This window comes from Sinocyclocheilus anshuiensis, unplaced genomic scaffold, assembly GCF_001515605.1.
Source record: "Sinocyclocheilus anshuiensis isolate Anshui unplaced genomic scaffold, SAMN03320099.WGS_v1.1 scaffold315, whole genome shotgun sequence".
Taxonomy (NCBI): Eukaryota; Metazoa; Chordata; class Actinopteri; order Cypriniformes; family Cyprinidae; genus Sinocyclocheilus; species Sinocyclocheilus anshuiensis.
This window is the reverse complement of record NW_015548210.1, coordinates 1,135,981-1,159,065: the sequence shown is the minus strand read 5'-3', so window position 1 is coordinate 1,159,065 and position 23,085 is coordinate 1,135,981. Positions and strand designations below refer to the sequence as shown.

General features: G+C 39.6%; 1 protein-coding gene and 1 long non-coding RNA gene across 4 annotated transcripts in view; one reads left to right on the top strand and one right to left on the bottom strand.

Moving 5' to 3' along the window:
- The window catches only part of LOC107653744 (seizure protein 6-like), a 48,173-nt gene that overhangs the window by 14,304 nt on the left and 10,784 nt on the right, over positions 1-23,085 (bottom strand). For all 3 annotated transcript variants that reach the window (XM_016440558.1, XM_016440556.1, XM_016440557.1), the window contains exons 2-3: positions 5,259-5,855; positions 4,108-4,235 (exon numbers count right to left, since the gene is read on the bottom strand). In XM_016440558.1, coding sequence (XP_016296044.1) covers positions 4,108-4,235; positions 5,259-5,855 — 725 coding nt within the window. The remainder of the gene's footprint in view (positions 1-4,107; positions 4,236-5,258; positions 5,856-23,085) is intronic.
- LOC107653745 (uncharacterized) lies at positions 207-22,130 on the top strand. Its single transcript, XR_001630266.1, has 4 exons — positions 207-383; positions 1,239-1,335; positions 21,408-21,541; positions 22,030-22,130. It is a non-coding gene; the product is annotated as an uncharacterized LOC107653745 (long non-coding RNA).

The window sequence follows — 23,085 nt, the reverse complement described above, 5'->3', positions numbered from 1 at the left end:
ATTCATTCATTCATTCATTCATATACGATTCAGGAACCACACTGATGTATGATTTTGATTCCCTAAAAAGAATCGGCTCAACATAAGAGAATCATTCATTCGGGAACTGGACTACACTGGCGTCCTGTATTGCTTTGGCGTGCTGTATTGATTCACTAAAAGAAACCGGCTCAAAAGAGTAATTCGTTCTGGAGTCAAACCACGCTGGTCTATGTTTTGAGATGAACTTTTAGTAATGGCGTTGCTGCGGTAATTAGTTTCGCATTCGCAAAAGAATGCACGTTTGAGAACCTTTAATGGAACCTAAATTCAAGAAATTCATTTGGTCTCGTTATTTTTTTTTTTAAAGGCGGAACTCGGTTCCTAATGAGGACGAAAAGCAGGTAAACACACTAACGTTAGTAAGAAACTGTAGGCTAATTCTGTATTAGCAGTCACTGCGTTTAAAACTGTCACATCACAGTAACACAAAGCGGTATAAAAATCAATTTAAAGAGACATATGACTTTGTTCCATCATTCCCTTCTGTGGTAGCTAGCTTAAAACCAAAGTGATATTTGCAAACAAATAATGCTAGACCCAGAGCAGAGTTTCAGACCTTCTTTCCTTTTAAATGAAGCCACGTAAAATACTAATTTGTCAGAGGGTGAAGGAGCTGGTGACCTGCACAACAATTGCATAGATTTAAATACATGCATGATAAATGTATGTGATGTATGTATGTGAAATATTGCATATTTCCAATGCCTTTGCTTTTCTCTTTCCCTTGTGATTTGTCAGTCTCGCAGGCTGAGAGGAATAACCGTCCCTGACACTCTTTTGCTTTACATCTCTGCTTTTTATGACATACTGGAGCCAAGGTGAATTAATATCAGTTGACAGCAATCTCTCCAACGGAGACCTTGACTGAAAAACTCATTTCAGATGTGGTGGCAACACCCTGAAACTATCCTCAGGTTCAAGTGACTCCTTTCTGTGAATATTAGCTCATTTGCTCTGCTATAATTTGAGCTATTTAAACTCAAATGCCAACTGAACAAGCACAAAGACCTTCATTTCCATTACCTAGGTTTAAAAGTGTCATCAGATGTTCGGCTGATGCTCCCTGACCCCTGTGCTGGGTAGGGTTAGCAGGGCAGTGCGTACGGAATAATATGAGCGCTGTCATGGTCAACAGGTCGACAAGCAATTAAAATGAAACGGTGTTGAGAATCTTAATGATTTGTGGCCTTTCACAGGACTTTTGTGGACTCAAGCAGACCAGTTTGTGGAAAGTTAATGAGGGTCTGGCCGACAGAGCACTGGACCCTGGAGAGACGGCATTGTGAATACAAGGTACCTCTAATTACAGTTCAACTAAAACTCCAATTTCACTACTAAACACTGTCCACCCATTCATCAGCACACAAGCATTGATTATATCATGAACTTCTTACAACTATCTAGACATTCTATGAAAGAATATATAATGGATTTTGAGGAAAGCTGACTCATGTACTTCTGCATCTGTTCCATAAATCACAGAAAATGGCCATGAATCACCACAACCTTGGTCTCATAAAAGATAATGATCGATAGCCAGTTAGCAAAAGGAGCACAAACTAAGCTAGAAATGTTGTCACATAATTCATAGCAGTATCAGAAAACACATAAAACAGAGGCTTTTCATATGGAGATGAAAACACACTGCGAAGTTCAAGGCTTTTTCACAAAAAATTATTTAAAAAATTATATTCAGTTCTGTTAACGGCTCTTGCACATTCATTCTTCCAATGAGCGGGCTGAAAACTGTATTAAAATACTCTGACAATATGATACTGACTGTTTGCTACTGTAAGTGGTGCCGCAACACTTTCAATACAGTGTGAAACAGTAAACATAGTAATCTGATTCCTGACTCTTATGAGCCATTTCCTTTGTCTTTTTTTCTTCTTTTTTTTGTTTAAGTGTATGAAAAATGCATAGCTAGTACAACCAGAGTAGTCTAACTGATTCCCAAAAGAACGACTCTTATTAGCATGTTCTTTTTGGTGAGTCAAAACTGTACAATGTTACCGGTGTAGTCCAACTAATATTTGAATGAATGAATCAGTACTTTCTAGTGAATTAAACACATAAACGGCTTACAACTTATGTTTTTCATAAGAGTCACTCATGTAGTTACAGAGATGGTTGTTCATGGCAGCATGTGGTTAAAGATACACATTATGAATTCTGAGTAGTTAACGGTACTTTATAAAAAAATGAATGAAATGTTTTATTTAGTATATATGTTGTTGTTATATATGGTATTACTGAATTCAGCTACTGGATTGAATAAAAAAAAACACATCAAAAAATATGTGAAAAGTAATTTCTTTCATAAACTCTGCAAGAATTTTTACATTTCTTTCTTTCTGAAATTATTTCATCGTTTGACAATGGAATTGCATCTCTTTTTTTTTTTTTGCCAAATATGGGCATAATGGTATTGCATTTCACCTTTATGGTGTTAGAACCCGCAACTGTTAGCTGTCCTGATCTTTAACCACATGGATCTTTAAACATCCATATTCAAACAAATATGTGGCCAGTGAGCCTTTAGCATCCCCTTCCAGAGCAAGCACATTTCAAAATCACTGGCTTTAAATTGGCCACTTGGAGAATTACAGATGTCAGGAAAGAGCAATTATTTTTTAAGGACTCTTGTTTTTGCTAGATATAAAAAAGCAAACGTATGATCAGAACTTTCTAAGTTTGTAGGATACATTTTGCGATCAATTCAGTGCATTAAACTTTATTTTACACTCAATATAATATCCTCAAACATAAAAATAAAAAAAAATGCTTCAGCATTTTCATGATCTGCCTCAACTTAAATAAGATCAATATGCATTACAAATGAAAAAGTTTTGACTTCAGACAGACCTTTAAATAAATGAAAAATATCAGCTGTTGGTGAATATTGTAAGCAAGTACTCAGAAAACTAAATTCACCAAAGCACAGAGATCAAATGAAGTCAAAATCCTGATGAGGCCGTCACATCTAAAATGTTCAGAAAGTCAAGTGAGCATCACATGTATGATTCAGCACAGCCGCTCTCATCCAATGTATCTACTGTAGGGCTTTTTAGAGGGAATTTTGTTTTATTTGACACGGCAGCTGTTCTGCAGTCAAACACTGATTTGTGAACATGACGGTCCTCCTGGAACTACATACGGAAACTTTCACAACTTCAGACTGGAGGCCTTTATAAATGCCTGAGAGAGAATTGGCAGCATCTGTCTGCATTTCTCTAAAACTTTTATATGCAATGTTCTGTCTCTTCACAATCAGTTTTTAAATGCACTTCTCTCTCTTCTGATCAATCCAAAATTAGAGGTCTGAGAAATTGCAGTGCAGTCGATCGAACCGTATTGAGTTGGATGGCTGACAGGAACAATAACAAGTTCCACCTGATTGCATGAAACGCAGAATAGACATTGTCTGCGATGCTTCATTTGCTCAAAATGAACGGCTTGTTTTCTCTTGGCTTGAGTAATGAAGAAGTAAGACACTTTGTAAATCCTCTTTGTAACTATTTAGAAAAGCGCCTAGTTTTCCTCTGTTGTTCATAATCATACTGGTTTATCAAAGATATTCTGTGATTTAAAGATGAGTGCACTTAATGTCTTATTCATGCTCCTCAACTAAGCAGTCACTAATATCATCATACTGAATAATTTAACTGCTATTTCTTCACTTTTTAAATTCTCAGTTGTATTCTATTTCTTGCATTACTGGCACACATTCAAGCACTGTTCATCTATCTATAGCAATTTTACAATTGCAGTGGCCTGTTTGCAGTTGTAAGGCTTCTCAGTCCATACTTGCTGTTTAGGAGAATGAATATTTATCTCATATCCATGTAGTTATGCAGAAAGCACAGAAAATAATATCTTGTCATACTGAGCCTGTAGGAACAGGCTGAGACTTTTTTAAATTTCTGGATACACTTATGAAATTTCAATGTTAAGTGTAGAGGAGATGGAAATGACACTCTGTTGCCCTTGAGAAACAAAGATGTGCGAGAGAGACGCTTCTCCTAATCTGCATATGATAAAAGCATTAGATGAAAAAGTACTGACCTGAATCTCAACGCCATAACCCAGATATACAGTAACCAGGCAGGTGCAATGAATGTGGGAATCAAATGAGACATCCGGGGGGAGCTCAATATAACCCTCGGCGTCTGTGAAGTTCATATCGCAGTGAGCTGGAAAAAGAAAGACAGAGAGAGAGAAAAGGCACCATTCTGAAGTCACCCCTTTTACAGTCTGTCTTATGTTTGGTTAGCTGTGCAATAATCCTCCATTAGCTCTGAGGCCTGTGCATTGTCATAGAGATCAACATCCATATACACCTATATCTTTCATCAATATCTAGCCATAGCCATCTGTAGCTGTCCATATCCATCTATATCCATATTTATCTACCTGTCCAAATCCATCTATATTCTCTGTATCTAGCCATGTATATCCATCCATATCTATTCATATCCACTTGTCCATATTCATATACACCTATGTTCATATCTATCTATCTATCTATCTATCTATCTATCTATCTATCTATCTACCTACCTATCTACCTACAGGGCTCGCAAAATCGCTAGCCCGATGTCCCGGGGCTATTGTGTTTTCCAGTCGGGCTACCAAAATGTATCACCACTCTGCCCGACGGGCTATCATAAATACAGATCAATCAAGTCTTAATTATAATTTCATGTAATGAATTAATGTAATGTCTTACAGTTGGGGACGGAAAGACAAGAGTGCTCAGTACTGTATGTTACCACAGACATTGTCCAACCCCACTCATACTGTGTTCATTTTACTTGTGAAGCTCTTAAAATGGGTAATACATTTCCTTAAATTTATTTTTAAAAATTCTGCAGATACCCTGTAAATAGTGAAATAAAATTCCTTCCTTCATATTTGTTGATATTTGTGTATTGAAAATCACCATCCATCCATCCATCCGTATTTATTCATATCCATATCTTTCTGTCTATATGCATCTATATCCTCCAGATCTAGCCATCCATATCTTGCCTTATTTATGTATATCTACCATCCATATCTATCTATGTATCCATATCCATCTATATCCATCCATGTCCTCATATAGCCATGTGTATCCATTCATATATAGCATCCATATCTATCCATATTTATCTTTCCATCCATATCTATTATCAATATCCATCTAATGTTATAATATAATGTTCTTAATGTACCTGGAGAGGTCTCAGAGGAATATCCTGGTATGGTTTTCCCCTCCGGCTTCCGTGATTCTTTCTTAGGTGAAGTTGACAGAAACAGTGGTGGCAAAGTACTTTCCTTGTCAAAGGCTTTCTTTGTTGTTGTGTTGAGAGTTGTCTTTTGACCTGTGCTTGTGGGAGTGCTTATTGGAATGGTGGGGTTTGTGAAAGGCTGAGAGGTGACCATGATCTTCTCTGATGTTTTACTACGGCTTTTGCTGGGCCTTCTTTGTTCCACAGATGTTGCCGCAGTCATGGTCAGTGTGGTCACAAGGTCAGAGAAGACTGCTGCATCCTCCTGAGGCACCAGAAGTGAATGTTCAGTGTTAGATGTAGAGGTAGAGACTGTTGGCATGGTGTGCGGTGCCTCTTTAAAAAACTGCTGATCTCCCTCCAGGCTCTTGGTCAGCAGAGCCGAGTGGAGTTTGAGCAGTCTTAGGTTGGGGAGGATTGGTACTGCATCTGTGGTGAGCTGCTGGACGTCAGTTGGTGGCTCCTGTTTGCTGGTGAAAGGGTCAAACACTCTCTTTGATTCTGACTCTCCTCCTCTCTGAGTTTGTACAGTTCCATCTTCTGCAAAGTCCAAACAGATTGAAAATTAGTACTAAACAAACCTAGTCTAATCTAAGGCAGTGATGTTTCAAACTGGGCTCTACAGATCCCCAAGGGGCCAATGTAAAATATGAAAGATTATATGAAAGAAATTATATGTATTATTATAGTATATGTATACACACACAGGCACACGATTAAATATATATATATATGTATGTATGTATATATATATATATATATATATGACAAGTATTTTAACTGCTCTTCAAATGCTTTAAATGTCATTGTACAAAAGTTTTGTAATGCTATTTAAATATTCAATTTTTTTTACATATTAAGGCAATGCTTCCCTGAAAAATAATTATTTTGTAGTTTAAGAGTGACACAAAAGGTTCAATATTGCTGTGATCTTCAGTGCTGAAGAACAGCAGCATCTTTCAGGGGAAAGAAAGTGTGAGGCAATTACAGCACGTCTTTCATCTCAAGATTAACACACCTCGCTAGGCAGGAGAGCTCTCAGAAGGGTTCAGAGAGAGAGAGCTGTATAATGACAGCCGCCTCTTCAGGCCTGAAAGTCTCAACAAATGTTTGTGATCAGAAACAAACTGTAATCAGAAAGCAGGCCTCATTTGCCACTGAGAGGAAGTGAGTCATTCGAATATGTCATTCAGACACAAAGATTCTTAAAAGCATGTCTGATAAAAAATATAAAAGTCCAGTTTGCTCAAAAACTATCATTATGAGAATGTCAGACTGTTGTTGATCGTTCTCTGACACTTAAATGCATCATACCATTCAGATTGCATGCACTCCCTCAGATTTATGAGTCAAGTGGATTTGTAAAAAAAAAAAAATTATAATAATGTTTGTCTTTGATAATTTAGTTGCATGATTGTTAAAAAAGGTAAACAAAAAAGAAAAAGAATAAATGTACCTTCTGAAGATCATTGAAGGTCATTCTAAATTGAGAATTCTGTCATTTTCTACCCTGTGTCTTTCAAAACTTGAATAACTTTTTTTGTAGAATATAAAAGTTATCAAAATGTCAAATCGTCTCGGTTACGTATGGTAACCCTCGTTCCCTGATGGAGGGAACGGAGACATTGTGTCGAGTCTATGACACTAGGGGTTGCTCTTGGGAGCCCAAACTCCTCTGACATCTCTGAGAAAAGGCCAGTGAAATTGGGTGAGCAGAATTTGCATAGCTGGCCACGCCCCGGACATCCGGGTATAAATAGGCCAGCGTGGCATCTGCTCACTCATTCTGTTCTGAGGAGTCGAGAAGCATCTCAACCCACTCAGAGGCAATTCGGAGTTGTGGCATGAAGGACACAACGTCTCTGTTCCCTCCATCAGGGAATGAGGGTTACCATGCGTAACCGAGACGTTCCCTTTATGTCATCCCTATACTAAACGCCACAACTGCCGAGCTGCGTCACGAGTCCATGGGGGCGCAGATGTTGACAAACCAGCGTGTCACAACCAAATGCACCTCTACTCCTCGTAACCTTCCAACGGCCAAGACTTAAGACCTCACTCTCCAACATCCGGGAGAGCCGCCATAGAGGCAGAGGTCCCCTCAGCCGGAGCCTTTTCCCATAGTAATACTCACCATAATATAACAGCTGAAAAGTCTTGGTAGTGATCGTTGGGACAGTGACTATTCCCCCATGGGGGAAAGGCACTACGGAGATCACATCCTACCCGATGAGGAGGCAACATGTGAGGATCCACCTATGGACTTACAGAGGAAGTACCACATGGGGAAGATTCTGAGGTGGGCTCCGCTTAATGAGAGAACTACCAAAACCCAGAACCTGTTGACAGATTGAATGTCTGTCTAGGGGAACACTTTGCCTCAGGGGCAACTCAGTGGAGAATACACACATGGGGCCGCAAGAGGAGCCGCTACATGTAGAGCACTAACCCAATACTCGAGGGAACTTACCTCGTAATGGGTTCTAATAGCGAGTTCCTCCGCCGAACTTCGCTAAGTAAAGTGCTTATGTGATGGAAGGGTAGTCCAGAGTTCATGAAAGGAACCTGAGCTGGACTGAATAAGCGCATAACCACCCTGGGGGGAGTAGCGCTGGTAGCAAGGCCTACAAGTCAAGAGTCAAGAACTGACGTTCAGAATTCTAGAAGAAACTGGTTCCTTTCATAGATTATAAAATCTTGCATATGTATTAGGTGTAGCCCAACCTGCAGCTCTACAGATATCTGCTAGAGAGGCCCCGTTTGTCAGGGCTGCTGATGCAGCCATGCCCCTGGTAGGGTGAGCCCTCACTCCCAGTGGGCAAGGTAGGCCTCTGGCCTGATAGGCCGCTAGGATCGCATCCACAATTCAGTGGGAGATTCTTTGTCTGGAGACAGCATTCCCCTTCTGCTGTCCTCCAAAGTAGATAAAGAGCTGTTCAGAACATCCGAAACTCTGAGTGCGATCTAGGTATGTGCGTAGGGCTCGCACTGGGCACAACAGAGACAGGTCGGGGTCCTCTTCTTGGAAGGGGATAGCTTGCAATGTTACCACCCGATCCCTGAAGGGAGTGGTGGGAACCTTGGGCACGTATCCAGGCCGAGGTCTCAGGACAACGTGAGAGTCTGCCAGCCCGAACTCCAGGCATGATTTGTTAACGGAGAGTGCTGGGAGATCCCCCACCCTCTTGACAGAAGTGAGCGCAGTCGGGAGGGCTGACTTCATAGAGAGGGCACTGAACTCAACTGTTGAAACTGCTGAAGGGGCTCAAACGGAACTCTCTGTTAGGCCTGCAAGACCACAGAAAGATCCCAAGAGGGAATGAGACATGGCCTCGGAGGGTTCAACCTCCGGGCGCCTCTGAGGAACCGAATAACCAGATCGTGCTTCCCCACCGATCTGCCTCCCACGGTGTTGTGGTTAGCCGCAATCGCGGCCACGTACACCTTAAGTGTAGAAGCAGACAGGTGCCTTTCCAGGCCTCCTTGGAGGAAGGAGAGCACAGATCCGATGCCACATCTCCGAGGGTCCTTCCCCTGGGAAGAACACCAATTCACGAAAACGCGCCACTTCGGGTCGTACAGCCGCCTCGTTGAGGGGGCTCTGGCCTGAGTAATGGTATTCACTACTGCTGGTGAAAGGTCTCCAAGTTCTTCCTGGTTGCATCCAGGAACCAAACATGAAGGTTCCAGAGATCCGTTGCCGGATGCCAAATTGTGCCCTTCTCCTGAGAAAGGAGGTCCTTCCTCAGGGGAATTCACCAGGGAGGAACTGATGCCATGAGCATGAGCTCCGAGAACCAGGTCCTGTTGGGCCAATAAGGGGCCACAAGCAGGAACTGTTCTCTGTCTTCCCTGACCTTGCACAGTGTCTATGCAATGAGGCTCACTGGGGAAAACGCATACTTGAGTAGGCCTCTGGGCCAGCTGTGAGTCAGTGCATCCGTGCCGAGGGGAGCCTCGGTCAGGGAGTATCACAACTGGCAATGGGTCGATTCCGACGAGGCAAACAGGTCCACCTGTGCCTGGCCGAACCGACTCCAAATCAGCTGAACTGTTTGGGGGTGAAGCCTCCACTTGCCCCCGAGCGAAACCTGTCTCGAGAGGAGATCCGCTACACGATTGAGGTCACCCGGGATATGAGTGGCATGCAGAGACCTGAGTCTGTGCTGGCTGCAAAGTAAGAGATGGCAGGCGAGTTGTGACATGCAATGGGAGCGAACACCACCCTGGTGGCTGATGTATGCAAACGTCGCTGTGTTGTTCATCCGGATCAACACGTGCTTGCCTTGGATCAAGGGTCGAAACCTCCTCAAGGCCAAAAGCACTGTCAACAACTCCAGGCAACTGATATGCCAATGCAGCTGAGGGCCTGTCCAGACCCCTGATGCTGCCTGCCTGTTGCACACGGCGCTCCAGCCTGTCTTGGAAGCATCTGTTGTAACAGCAATGCATCTGGACACCTGTTCTAAGAGCACTCCTGCCCGTAGAAAAGAGATGTCCTCCCAGGGACTGACGGTATGGTGACACACCGGTGTGATGTTCACACAGTGTGAGCCGTGACACCATGCCCATCTCGGGACTCGGGTACGAAGCCAGTGCTGAAGCGGTCTCATATGCATCAGTCCCAGCGGCGTGACCGTGGCTGAGGACGCCATATGCCCCAGGAGCCTCTGAAAGTTTTTAAGAGGGACCGCTGTTCTCTGCTTGAGAGCCCTCAAGCATTTCAGCATCGACTGAGCACGCTCCTGAGAGAGGCGTGCAGTCATCGTAACTGAGTCAAATTCTACACCGAGAAAAGAGAAATTCTGCGCGGGACGAGTTTGCTTTTTTTCCCTGTTGACCTGAAGTCCCAATTGGGCTAGGTGGTCGAGGATCATGTCCCTGTGTGCACAAACCAATTCTCACGAGTGAGCTAGGATCAGCCAGTTGTCGAGGTAATTGAGAATGCGAATGCCCACTTCCCTGAGAGGGGCAAGGGCAGCCTCCGCAATCTTTGTAAAGACGTGAGGAGACAGGGACAACCTGAAGGGAAGAACTTTGTACTGATATGCCCATCTTTCAAAGGCAAACATGTTCATATGTGTTTGAAGGTTAACATTCTGAACGGCAGCTTGTGAAGGGCCCGGTTCAGAGACCTCAAATATAGGATTGGTCTGAGTCCTCCGCCCTTCTTGGGTACAGTGAAGTACAGGCTGTAAAACCCCTTCTTCATTTCGGCCAGGGGGACAGGTTTGATTGCACCCTTCTCGAGAAGGGTTGCAACCTCCACCCGAAGAACAGTCGCATTCTCGCCTCGTACTGAGGTAAACAGATTGCCCCTGAACTTGGGCGGTGCAGGAGCAGGACCTGACCCACGCCGAGGCAGTGGGTCAGGCCTCCGTCTGATGGCCTCCGTCTGCTTCTTTACCGTGGAGAACTGTTGGGCCAATTCTTCCACAATGTCACCAAGGAGACCAACCTGTGAAATGGGGGCATCAAGAAAGGGTACTTTCTCAGCTTCCCGCATCTCAGCCAGGTTGAGCCACAAGTGGCGTTCCTGGACCACTAGCGTGGACATCGCCCTCCCTAGAGCCTGCGCCGTGACCTTCGTAGATCGGAGGGCATAGTCAGTCGCTGAGCACAGTTCCTGCAGTACCTCTGGGTTAGGACCACCCTCGTGCAGTTCTTTCAACGCCTTGGCCTGGTAGACCTGCAGGATGGCCATAGCATGCAGGGCGGACGCAGCTTGTCCAGAGGCCGCATAAGCCTTCGCCACCAGGGACGAAGAGAACTTACAGGCCCTGGACGGGGGTCTCAGGCTGCCCAGCCAGGTGGCGCCGTTTTGTGGGTAAAGATGCACCGCAATCGCTCTCTCCACCTGTGGAACCTCCATATACCCCCTTGCTGGACCCCCATCGAGGGTGGTGAGGGCAGAGAAACCGGTGTATCGTGTTCTGGCCGAAAAAGGGGCCTTCCACGATTTCGTCAATTCCTTGTGCACTTCCGGGAAGAAAGGCACTGGGCCCGGGCACGGCTTAGTATCGCGCGCAACACCCAGAAACCAATCATCCAGCCGCGAGTGCTCGGGGCAGGGTGGGGGAGACCACTCCAGCCCGATGCTCTTGGCTGCCCGGGCAAGCACGGCTGCCATCTCAGCGTCAGCCTCGGACTGAGGCTCAGCGCCCTTAGGTACTTGCTCAGCCGAGTCATCTGCTTCCGATGGCTCAAGCCCGCCCTACGATGCTGCGATTGACCGCTCGTCCTGCTCGCGAGCCCCGAATGAGAGATTGAGCCCTCTCAAACTCATCCGGAAACTCGACCGGTAAGCACGAAGCAAGAGAGGAACGGGAAGCTTGCGGGGATTGCCCCGGCAAAACTAATCCTTCCACACAATGCTCTTCCGCGGCGCACATCGCTGCGGCCTCATACCTGGAGGTAGAAGGACCAGAGTGGCAAGCAGCCGCGGTGACTCTGGATCTTTTGGCGAAGAACCCGAGCCGCGAGCGCAACATGCCGATGGGAAGTGCCTCGCAAGCAGGGCACGAACCATCCACAAGTGCTGCCTCAGCGTGAGCATGGCCCAAACACTGAATACAGCGCTCGTGCCGGTCATCTTTCAAGACGTGCCAACCGCAACCAGAAACACACGGACGGAAAGGCATGATGAACACACAATTCCACCCTTGTAGCTCTTTCAGAGAAATTGCTCTTTTAGAAGAAATGTTCTCTTCTAGAGATCGCCGTTGAAGCACCCAGGGGTACTCTCACAACACTTATCTGTGTATGAGTAGGGAGAGATCGCTGACCGTGTCTTATATCCAACGACGAGGAAACGAGAGGTGAATGATCGCAACTTCTCCGTAAGAGACGCTGCATTCGGCTCCGAAAGACAGAATGAGTGAGCAGATGCCATGCTGGCCTATTTATACCCAGATGTCCAGGGCGTGGCCAGCTATGCAAATTCTGCACACCCAATTTCATTGGCCTTTTCTCAAAGATGTCAGAAGTGTTTGGGCTCCCAAGAGCCCTTAGTGTCGTACACTCGACACAACGTCGAAGTGAACGACAGAAAGGGAACTGTTCATTTCCATACAGTGAAAATGCTTGGTAATCACTGGCTGGAAAGTCTAGTTGTAAGTAATTATATTTTAAAATATATTAAAATAGAAAGCAGTTATTTTAAATAGTAAAAATATTTCACAATATTACTGCTTTTGCTATATTTTGGATCAATAAATGCAAATAAGTTAAAAACATTAAAAATCTTACTGTTCAAAAACTTTTGACTGGTTGTGTGTGTGTGTGTGTGTGTGTGTGTGTGTATATATACAGTGCATGTTGTGTTCACTTGTGTTATCTTTGACTAATATTTAAATTTGTTTGATGATCTGAAACATTAAAGTGTGACAAACATGCAAAAAAATAAGAAATCAGGAAGGGGGCCAACACTTTTTCACACCACTGTATATATACACACACACATTATAATAAGAACACCTTTTTTGGCTACAGTAATAAGCTATTGGACATTTCCACCACTACTGGACATGTTGGCATCTCTCTGCTTTTCTTATTTAGATATTTGTAATATTTCACTGAGGTGTGAAGGAAATCCTTTTGTTTTCCAGCTACAAGTAAAAAAACCTGCTTGTGCGACATCGCTGTTCTGAAAACAACATCTGGAGTTGTATTTTATCTGTCAGGAAGTGCTTCCATTATTGAGACGTGAGGGAAGTGCTGTACTGAACTGCTGTCAGATCATCTGTCTCATTCCTATAGGAATACAGCAGCTCTCCACTGGGACTTTAACACTGTCTAGATTTAGGAAAATTTAGTTGCAAATGTGTAGGCTCTCCTATGCTATAACACTCATGTCTCTATAATTGTGTGTTTTTGCTAAATCAGTCTTAAAGGAGCAGTTGGCCTTAAAATGAAACTTGTCATCATTTGTTCACCCTCATGTCACTCTCAACTCAAAATCCTCCTTTCAATATTCTACACGAAGACAGAAAATCATATGGATTTGGAACAACATTGAGGGTGAGTAAATGATGACAGATTTTCATTTTTAGACAAACTACCCCTTTTAAAGTGTTTTGTGACAACCAGAAACAATCATCAAGGTTTATTTTGCCTTCATAGTACATCCTATACATCTCAAAACAAAGCCCTAGGAAGACTGTGAACCCCAGAAGAGCAGATACCTCAGAGACATACTGTTATTTCTGCTTTCAAACAGCTTGAGATCTCGAGTGTGTTTTTTACTCCCTAATTAGGGAATTGGATGACAATGTTCTAACAGAATGTAGCTTGGTGACACAGTGAAGACAGTATAAGATAAAAAGAACATCACTGACACAGACTGTAAATGGCAGACGAATCCTAAAGGGATCAGAGATTTGGAGACGGCTTTTGGGGACCAGCGCACAGTCAAACTCTCAGCGGGAGCTACAGCTCTTCTTTATTATTGGATCAGCCTATAGTAAGGTGCCAGTGAACATTGGGAGAAGGCAGAATGAAGATAATCAGTTGTGGATTGTAATTGTTTTGTGGGCTGAAAATGTTGGGTACTAAAAAGGTTGGAAAGCTGAAAACTACATTGGGTGCAGTCAAATCTCAGGATGTTTCTTTGTCTTATTGCGTTGTATTTGTTTTCATCTTTATTAAATCATCACAAATTGCTGTAATTGGTCCATTAAAACCGCTCTAAAGAGAGAAACAAATATGATGTTTATGTGCTGTTAATACTGATAAATAACTGAATGAAAAAAAAAAACACTGTTGGGAGTCCAACTAGACTAGCTGAAAACTAGCTTGGCCAGGTTAGGGGACCATCTTAAACCAGCTGAGACTGGTTTTAGCCAGCTTTTTTTCAACAGAGTAGCAAAAGCTAGCTAGCCTGTGCTGGTAGATATTTTTACTACAACATCCATCAGAAAAAAAGCAGATTACTGTTTGTCATTGACAGCCATTCAGAATGTAGCCATAAATTATGACCAGTGCTGTGATCATTAACAGAAAATAAAACAAACTAAAGCTATTAAAAATAATTTGTTAATTGAAATAAAGCTAAAAATACAATAATATAAAAATTTGATGATGAACCTAAACTAAAATAACTGAAAATATATGCCACCTATAAAAAATGCACTGTATATGCTTATAAATGAAATAAAACTGAAATAAAATAAGTTGAAGTACTAAAATTATTAAAAAGAAAAATATTTAAATAATTTATATATTTTTTTAAAACATTAACAAAAACATAACAAAATTACTAAAACTTAAGCTAAAATTTAAAGGAAAATAGAAAAATATACAAATAAATGCTAATTCAAAATATTAATAAATAATATATTAGTATATACAGTAAGTAATACTAGGCCTAAAAAACTTGCATTAATTAACTTAGCTTAACTAGATTAGCTTGTGGTGTTTCCAGAAGTCAAAAGCTGTCAAATATTCCAGCAACTGAAACTTTTGTTTACAAATGCTGACTGTGCAATTAAAATGCTACATGTTCTTGTTTCTCCAACACCATAAATCACACAATAAATCTGGGTGCATAAACTAGATTCTTTCCACACATTGTTTAGAGGCTCACAAACCACTCACAAACGCATCCTCCTTTCATCCTGAAATCTCTTTCCAATAAACAATAAACAGATCTGAAGCCTTAAAATAGCTGTAAATCAAGCACTGACCTCACAATCTCACTCCTATTAATAACACATAGAGCACATGTCACTCCAGAGTGAATCCCATTTATCAAGATGACACTTTCTGTAATAGAAGTGTGATCAGATCATTCCAGTGGCAATAAACGGCTGCTTCGCAAAGCCACACGATGTCAGACCTTCCAGTCAGATTAAACCTGAAGCTGTAGACAGTCATTAATCTCTAAAAGAGGCAATTCAACTGTGTTTTTATAGACTGTGACACGGAAAGACTAATCCAAGTGCACTTCTGCAAATAAATACCACCTTGAAGGGCACAATAAAGCCCATATAATGGTGAACTTCTCCTTATACTCAAGCTGACACATACATTATAATCTATTTCAGATAACTCTGCCCCTAAACGGCATGTAAAAGCAAATAATAATAAATTGTGGTTGGTTGCTTTCATGTCAATCAGGCTGGCTAAAGTCAAGCTACGCAAGTCTTTCACGTATCCAGCATGTTTTTTTTTCCAGCCTGTGAGAATCCCGCAGAGAGACGTAGAGAGCACTGAGGTGTTTAAATAGTCTGAAATTGCTTTTATTCGCTTTGGCAGGCAGGTGTCAGAGTGCAGCATGCTGCAAGTCAACATGTCTAAAAACATAAACGGCCAAAACAAAGGTCCTACCTGCCCAACGGACATCAGCTTTGCTTCGGTCCCAGGATGGACACAGTGACCCTGAGTTTCAAAATGGATCCTTACAGATGAGAACAAACCACTGAACTGACCAAATAAAAACAAGTTCACCAGGGCAGAATTTTGGACAGGGAGGAACCAAACTCACAATGCAATGCACTCAACTTGACCTTGCATTTCCATTTAGGAGCAATATCAGCTGCACTTTTAACATAGTTTTTTTTTTTTTTTTTTTTTACACATTTGATCAGACTTCCAAAATACATACATACAGTATATACAGATAGATAGATAGATAGATAGATAGATCTGTGTATAGAAATGTATTTTGGAAGAATAATCAAATGTGTAAGAAATGTTTAAAAGTGCATTAAATTGCATGCTTAATTCAGTAAGTTAAATAAATATAACTTGTTTAATTAAGCATGTAATTTAATGAGATGTGACAGTGTAGCATAAAACTGTTTAACACATTCATTGCTGCATTTTTTTTCAAATCCTGTAAAAAAAATTGTCATGTGAGTGTGAAAAAAAAAAATATATATATATATATATATTATACACACTTTTCAAAAGTTTACATTTTATAATAAACCACTTTTGGGCAGCAGGTAGAGACAGTAAAAGTTGACTCATGCTCAGCGGCAAACAAAGTAAAGCGTAATTGTGTAGGTGTTAGTGAACAGCATGTATCATTTACTAAGCTCATACATTAGCAGCTCTTCTCTGAGTGGAAAAAGTGCCGTTATACCTGAAAGCTTATGATTTAATTGTTGGCAGCTTGTGGAATATATTAAAGTGTGGACGTTCAGACAGCTTTCCACCCACATGGAGGAGAGGTCACTGCATTCCTGTCCTGATGAAACCTGTTAAAAATGAGCCATTTTGTGGACCTGAAAATAAAGACTGGTGCATCATGAATTTATTAACATCATCTTACTGATACTGCTGTCTGCAGTCATTATGTCATAAGATGAATGACCACTGTCAAAGGAAAGTGAAATAAGTTACACATGGTATGTGCATAAAGTATATAATACATACGTTTTTTAACTTTCCTTTTTACATGTGATAGTATGGTAACTCAAGTTGCATTTATCTTTGTTAAACTGTCATCTCAAGGCATTCTAAATTAACAAATTCTGGCAACTTTTACAAATATCCCCTTCTCAATGTGTGTAGGGAGCTGTGAACACTGCAAAGGGACCATGAGAATCGAAACACAGCTACAGACAACAGACTTCTAGGGTTTATTGAGGACAAACAACTGATTTCATCAAAGAGATAAACAACAAAACCCTTTTCTGCATTCTGAGTATCCCTGCTCTCTCTGGATTTCATCTAAGCAGAGTTTGAATTCAGCGTCGCATCCGTTCAAATCCAGTTCTATGATTAATACAGCATAGCTGCATGTTCGATATCAAAAGGAAATGCGCCGAGATGAAAAGCTGTAGTGTTTTAGTGAGGCCGATTTTTCAGAAGGTTATCCCATGACAGTTTGCACAGAAGGAGGGAGAGAACATGCCCAAGGAAATAATAATGATCTTATTTGGCCATCCGTCTCCTGAGGCATGCTGTAAATCCAGAGGAACATCGTTATAAGATCAGAAATAGTCTGCGCACTCTAAATAAGGGCCTGATTTGTTATTCACCTGTCCCTTTTTGTATCCCTCTCTCCCTATTTACCTTTCTCTCTCTTTGCTTTCCTGTTTAAAATGGTCACTTTCTCCCAAAACATTCCTTTACAGTGCAGTCTGTGCAGTGAGAATAAACAAAGCATTATGGGTAATATAACAAAGCATATTTAGATAATCACCACTGACATTATGCACTATAGAAAATATTATATAAACATTATATTAGTTTTTTTTTTTAGGGTGGTTTGAGTCAAATAATAAACATTTGTTAGATTTTTTTTACTGATTTGAAATATGCTATTAAGACAGGAAATGCAAGTTTGGTATCTGTGATAAAAAAAATTGTATCACTTGAAGATTGATTCCTGCACACTTGTTGCGGGAGCTGTCAATTTTGCTTGTAATATTATACGTAACAGCTCACATATAGTTTAAAAAAAAAAGATTTTTTTCAGTTTCTTTACTCTGAAATGTCAAATTAATTCTAGTCTTTTTGTGATCAATATTTTCTCTGTACAAGAGGAAAGAAAAGCTACACAGAATATCTTTATTTGTTTTTCTAAAACACAGACGCATGTGCGAATACTCTGAGGATTGTGAAAGCTCACAGGCAGGCTCACTTTCATTCTGCACCAAACTCTTCAGAAAACACTTGATCAGAGTGACAGGAGAGAGAGAGAATGAAAGAAAGAGAGAAAGCATAATTCATGCTATTTGAAAGAGCAAAAGCCTGTGAGAAAATGACAGCTTGTCAGAAAAAAAATGAAGTCACGGAAGAGAAGAGACAACAACACAAGGCATAAAAGCAAACAAACAGAGGTAAAGTAAACAGACTTTGGTTTATCTGTGCGCTTGCATAGGCCTTTTTATTTGCGCTTGCTTAATTTTTTATTTCTTGGAGTAAATTAACATGCAGTCTATGGGCTGTCAGTGAGATGATATAAATGTGCACAGTGATTCTGAACAGTGTTTTCTGATCTTCTCTGTACATATGCATATGTAGCTGAATTAGTTTTACATTCACCTATAGGTACATTTTTCTGTGACCTTTCAATCAGCAGTCCAAAATCAAACCCCTGATCAGCTGGGATTTACATTGGAGATATGCAATACAATGTGTGAAGAAAATCTTGTTTTTCTGCTCTTCTTTTATTCTGCCTGCTTCTCTCTTCTGAGACGAGTCCTGATAGACATCTGTGATTGACAGGCAGGTTTTATTGCAGAGGAAAGGTCAAGGTTGCTAAAAACTTAGAGAGAGAGGGGGCTGATTAGATGCTCTGTGATGAGCTCAGAAGTCTCCCAGAAGCCTTTACTCTATATATGCCTAAGTCTCCCATCAACCCGGAGCATAAAATCAAGAAAAATATGTCTGAAGTTAATATCCTTATATAAATACAAGACACATTAGGTACATAATTATATTTTACGGCCAAAAGGAATAATTAAGGAATAGTTAAGAAAAAAAAAAAATAATAATAATTAAATAACATTACGAGGGCTGCATTTATTTAATCAAAAATACAGTAAAAGTTATATTTTGAAATATTATTACAGCTTAAAATAACAGATTTGTTTTCTATTTTAATATATTTTAAAATGTAATTTATTCATCTGAAAACAAAGCTGTATTTTCAGCATCATTATTCCAGTCTTCAATGTCACATGATCCTTTGGAAATCATTAGGGCTGCATTTATTTAATCAAAAATACAGTAAAAGTTATATTTTGAAATATTATTACAGCTTAAAATAACAGATTTGTTTTATATTTTAATATATTTTAAAATGTAATTTATTCATCTGAAAACAAAGCTGTATTTTCAGCATCATTACTCCAGTCTTCAATGTCACATGATCCTTTGGAAATCATTTTAATATAATGGTTTGCTGCTTTAAAAAAATCTTACTATTAATGTTGAAAACAGTAGTGCTGCTGAATAGTTTTGTGGAAACCATGATACACTACCATTCAGAAGTTTACAGCAAGTAAAATAATAATAATAATTTTATTTTGTAAGGATGCATGAAATTTATTTAAAAGTGACTAACAATATTTATAATGTTACAAAAGATTTCTATTTCAAATAAATGCTGCTCATTTGAACTTTCTATTCATCAAAGACTCCTGAAAAAAACTCAATTTTTTGAAGCTGAATTTATTCAAACACTTAAACCAAATTATCTGAGTAATCCATATTATTTGTCATACATTCTCTATATGCAAACTATTTATTTTATTTATCCTAGGGAATTTTATGAGAAGCGTCTGAGACAGCAAGTCATGGATTGACAGAAAGAGAGGAATAGAGAGAGAAAGGCTTGATGCTAATGGTGTAGAATGTATTCCCCTTGTGTCTTGTTAACTTCTCAAGTTTTGCACGGTTTATTTGGAAGCTCCCGCTGGGTGCCGCTTCTCCAGCAAATTACCATGGAAACAACTTTTAGATATGTCCCACTGGATATTTTCAATTTATGCAATGAATGATGAGTAATGAATATACAGGTTTTCCCGGGCTGTCTGTCTGGGTCAACACAGAGGATTTTTTAAAGTGTATGAATATTTAACAGGGTGAGGTGTTACTCGTCTCTGACTGGAAAAAACACACTGATGCGGGGCAACAGAGCAGCGGGACGTGCGCGGTATGAAACTGACTTCTTAACACCACGGATTGTTTCGCAAACATCCACAGACCTCTAAACATCTGAATGTCTAGACATGACCTGCGTGCAATGTTCCGAAAGTACATTTCACAACAATCCCTGAACTTGGAAAATCGAGAACACTTTGTTTCTTTCAAGGTCAGATGGACTCGAGTGAAATAAAGATACTTTCAAGCATGAAAAACACTTGTTCAGCTCATGAGTATCATGAAGAGCAGAAGAAAGCGAGTTGCTTTGGCATTCAAGGCAGAAGGTCTGGATCTTCCACTTTCCACTGAAAAACAAATGCACAAGGAAGCTATGTGCACTAAACACATTATTTAGATTTGTGCTAGTATAGTACATAAACAGATTACATACTACTTTAGCATTGTTTCACAAATTAAATTAATATTAAATTTTTTTATAATATATAACAAATATGCTTTTATATGTGCTTTTGTCATTTTTATTAGTTTTTGTTTTTTAAAATATTACTATTTAGGCATCATTTATTTTTATTTCACTTTTAAATTTAATTTTAATATTTAAATTTCCAATTAGTGATTTCAGTGCTTCTAATTAATCATATTTTAGTCCAATTTTAGTTTAGTTTAATATTAATATTTTAATTTATATAAAAATGAATTATAAATATTATATGTATGTTATTTTAGCTTAATTAACAATTAACAATGTTAATTAAATAAATAATTAACCATGTTTATTTAAGATGTTTTTAATAGTTTTAGTTTGTTAATTATAATAACTGCTTCTAAGATACTTTCTTTAGATTGCACTTTTATGTATTGTTCTCGTTTCTTTCTTTTTTGTTTTTAATGCATTTTAAATCAATTTATTTGTATTTCTTATAAATCCTTTTTATATATAATTATATCATTTATATAAACAAACTTGTCTTGCCTACATAGAATTCAAACACTTTTATAAAAATTGCATTTCATAAAGCAACACAATTAGTAGGGGCACTACAAGCGACAGTGTAAATGTCGTCATCTTCTATAGTTAGATTTCTCTTTCAGTTTAATTACTGTCATATCAGATCAACAGTTTGAAGACAGTCTTGCTCACAAGTTAGTTAAGGTCAATATGTTTAGCAACTAACCTGAATAATAATACATCTGGTATAACAAACATTTAAAGATAACTCAATTGCTGCCTTGAGTAGTGATGTTTGTTTTTCTGCAAAAAAAAAATCAATTCAAAATGTAGAAATGTTGATTAGAAACATACAAATTTAACTCCAAATTAGCTCCTAAAAAGATCGATCTAATTAAACATTTAACTGTTAATCCAATATTTATGTATGCTAGAGTATCATTTCATTAACAAACTTCATTTCATTAACTGGGTTTAACAGATCTACTGTATGTCTTCCTGTCTGTCTTCCCTGGTGTTGTGGTGTGAGGAACCCCAAGCTGTGATTGGCAGCACTGACTCTGGTTCTGTTCTCTCATCAGCTTCTCTTGTGTGTATAATCAGTCAGACCCAGGAAAAGTCTGAAGAGAACCAGGACCGCAGTTCCCAGTAGGAGTCCTGATGCATGAGCTTTACACCTCTAATGACCAATTCACCTTCTGACAGCGCAGACCAGGTGCCACTTGAGCTATTTGAACTCATTTGTGTTAGAGCGGTTATGCATTGAATAAACTGTGTGAACTCCAAACTGTCAGTCGGATTATCAACCGTACTGCTGGTCATATTTCTTGTGAATTCACTATGTTTAAGGTTTGCTCACACCAAGAGCTAGATGAAATATTCTCAAAATATTGGTTCAATGCATCTTTCAGGCTTTTTTAACATTCATATGCTTCAAACACTATAATAACATGGGGGGAAAAAATCAAAATTTCCAAAAATACTGTGTGGGCCGAAATGCTTAAAAATCATGTTCAAAACTCACCATGGAAGAGATTTTATCTGTTTTGTGGTAAGCCATCAAGCATTGACAGCCTGTTTGCAAATGAGTGTTTGTATGTGGGTAAATAGTGTAAATGTGTTTGTACTGAGCTCACTGTTCTCCTCTAAAACACAAATTTTTCATCTCTGTTTCGGATGATGGGGACGGGCTGGTACGAACAGCTCTGACGGCATGGCAGATCCAGAGATACGTCTCCCGTAGCAACGGAAGAGCTTTAAAGTCCAACCGTGGCTTTGTCATCCTGTCAAATCACTGTGAAGGTAAACAGCACAATACCTAAACAAGCTCACAAACAGCAGCTACATCTGAATCACACACTGCTTTAGCCAAATTCCTCATTAACTGGACTAATTACTGCAATTAAATGGGAGTAATTACTTTTAGCACAGAAATCTCTTAACATCTCAGCTGGCCTCCTCTTGTATTGTATTTAGTGTCAGAACTTTCAGAGCCAAAGGGAGTGTCGAACCAATTAAAGAGGCCAGGAAAAGTCATTAGCATAAAGGGACTTGAAGTCTCAGACACACACAGCTTTATCTACATATCTAAATTTAGTGACTGGTTAATGCATATTGCACACAAAAATGCAAGTTTCTGAAGATCTAGTTTCTGAATTTGATGGCATTTGCAAGCTTCATGCCACCATATCTGAAAGTCATTTTAGTTTGAGGAAGAAAAAATCCAGTCAGTTATATATGTACAGTATATACACTACCATTCAAAAGTTTGGGATCAGTAAGACTTGTAATGTTTTTTAAAGAAGTCTCTTATGCTCATCAAGGCTGCATTTATTTGATCAAAATACAGGGGAAAAAAAACGTAATCTTGCAAAATGTTATTACAATATAAAATAATGGTTACTATTTTAATATCCTTTAAAATATAATTTATTTCTGTGATGCAAAGCTGAATTTCCATCAGCCATTACTCCAGTATAAAGTGTCACATGATCCTTCAGAAATCATTCTAATATGCTTATTTATTATTAGAATTATCAATGTTGGCAACAGTTGTGCTGCTAAATATTTTTTGGGAAACTGCAATACTTTTTTCAGGATTCTTAAAAAGAACAGCATTTATTCCAAATATAAACCTTTTCTAACAATATAAATCTTTGCTATCACTTAAATTTAACACATCCTTGCTGAATAAAAGTTGTAATTTCTTTCAAAAAAAGAAAGAATAAAAATGTACTGACCCCAAACTTTTGAACTGTA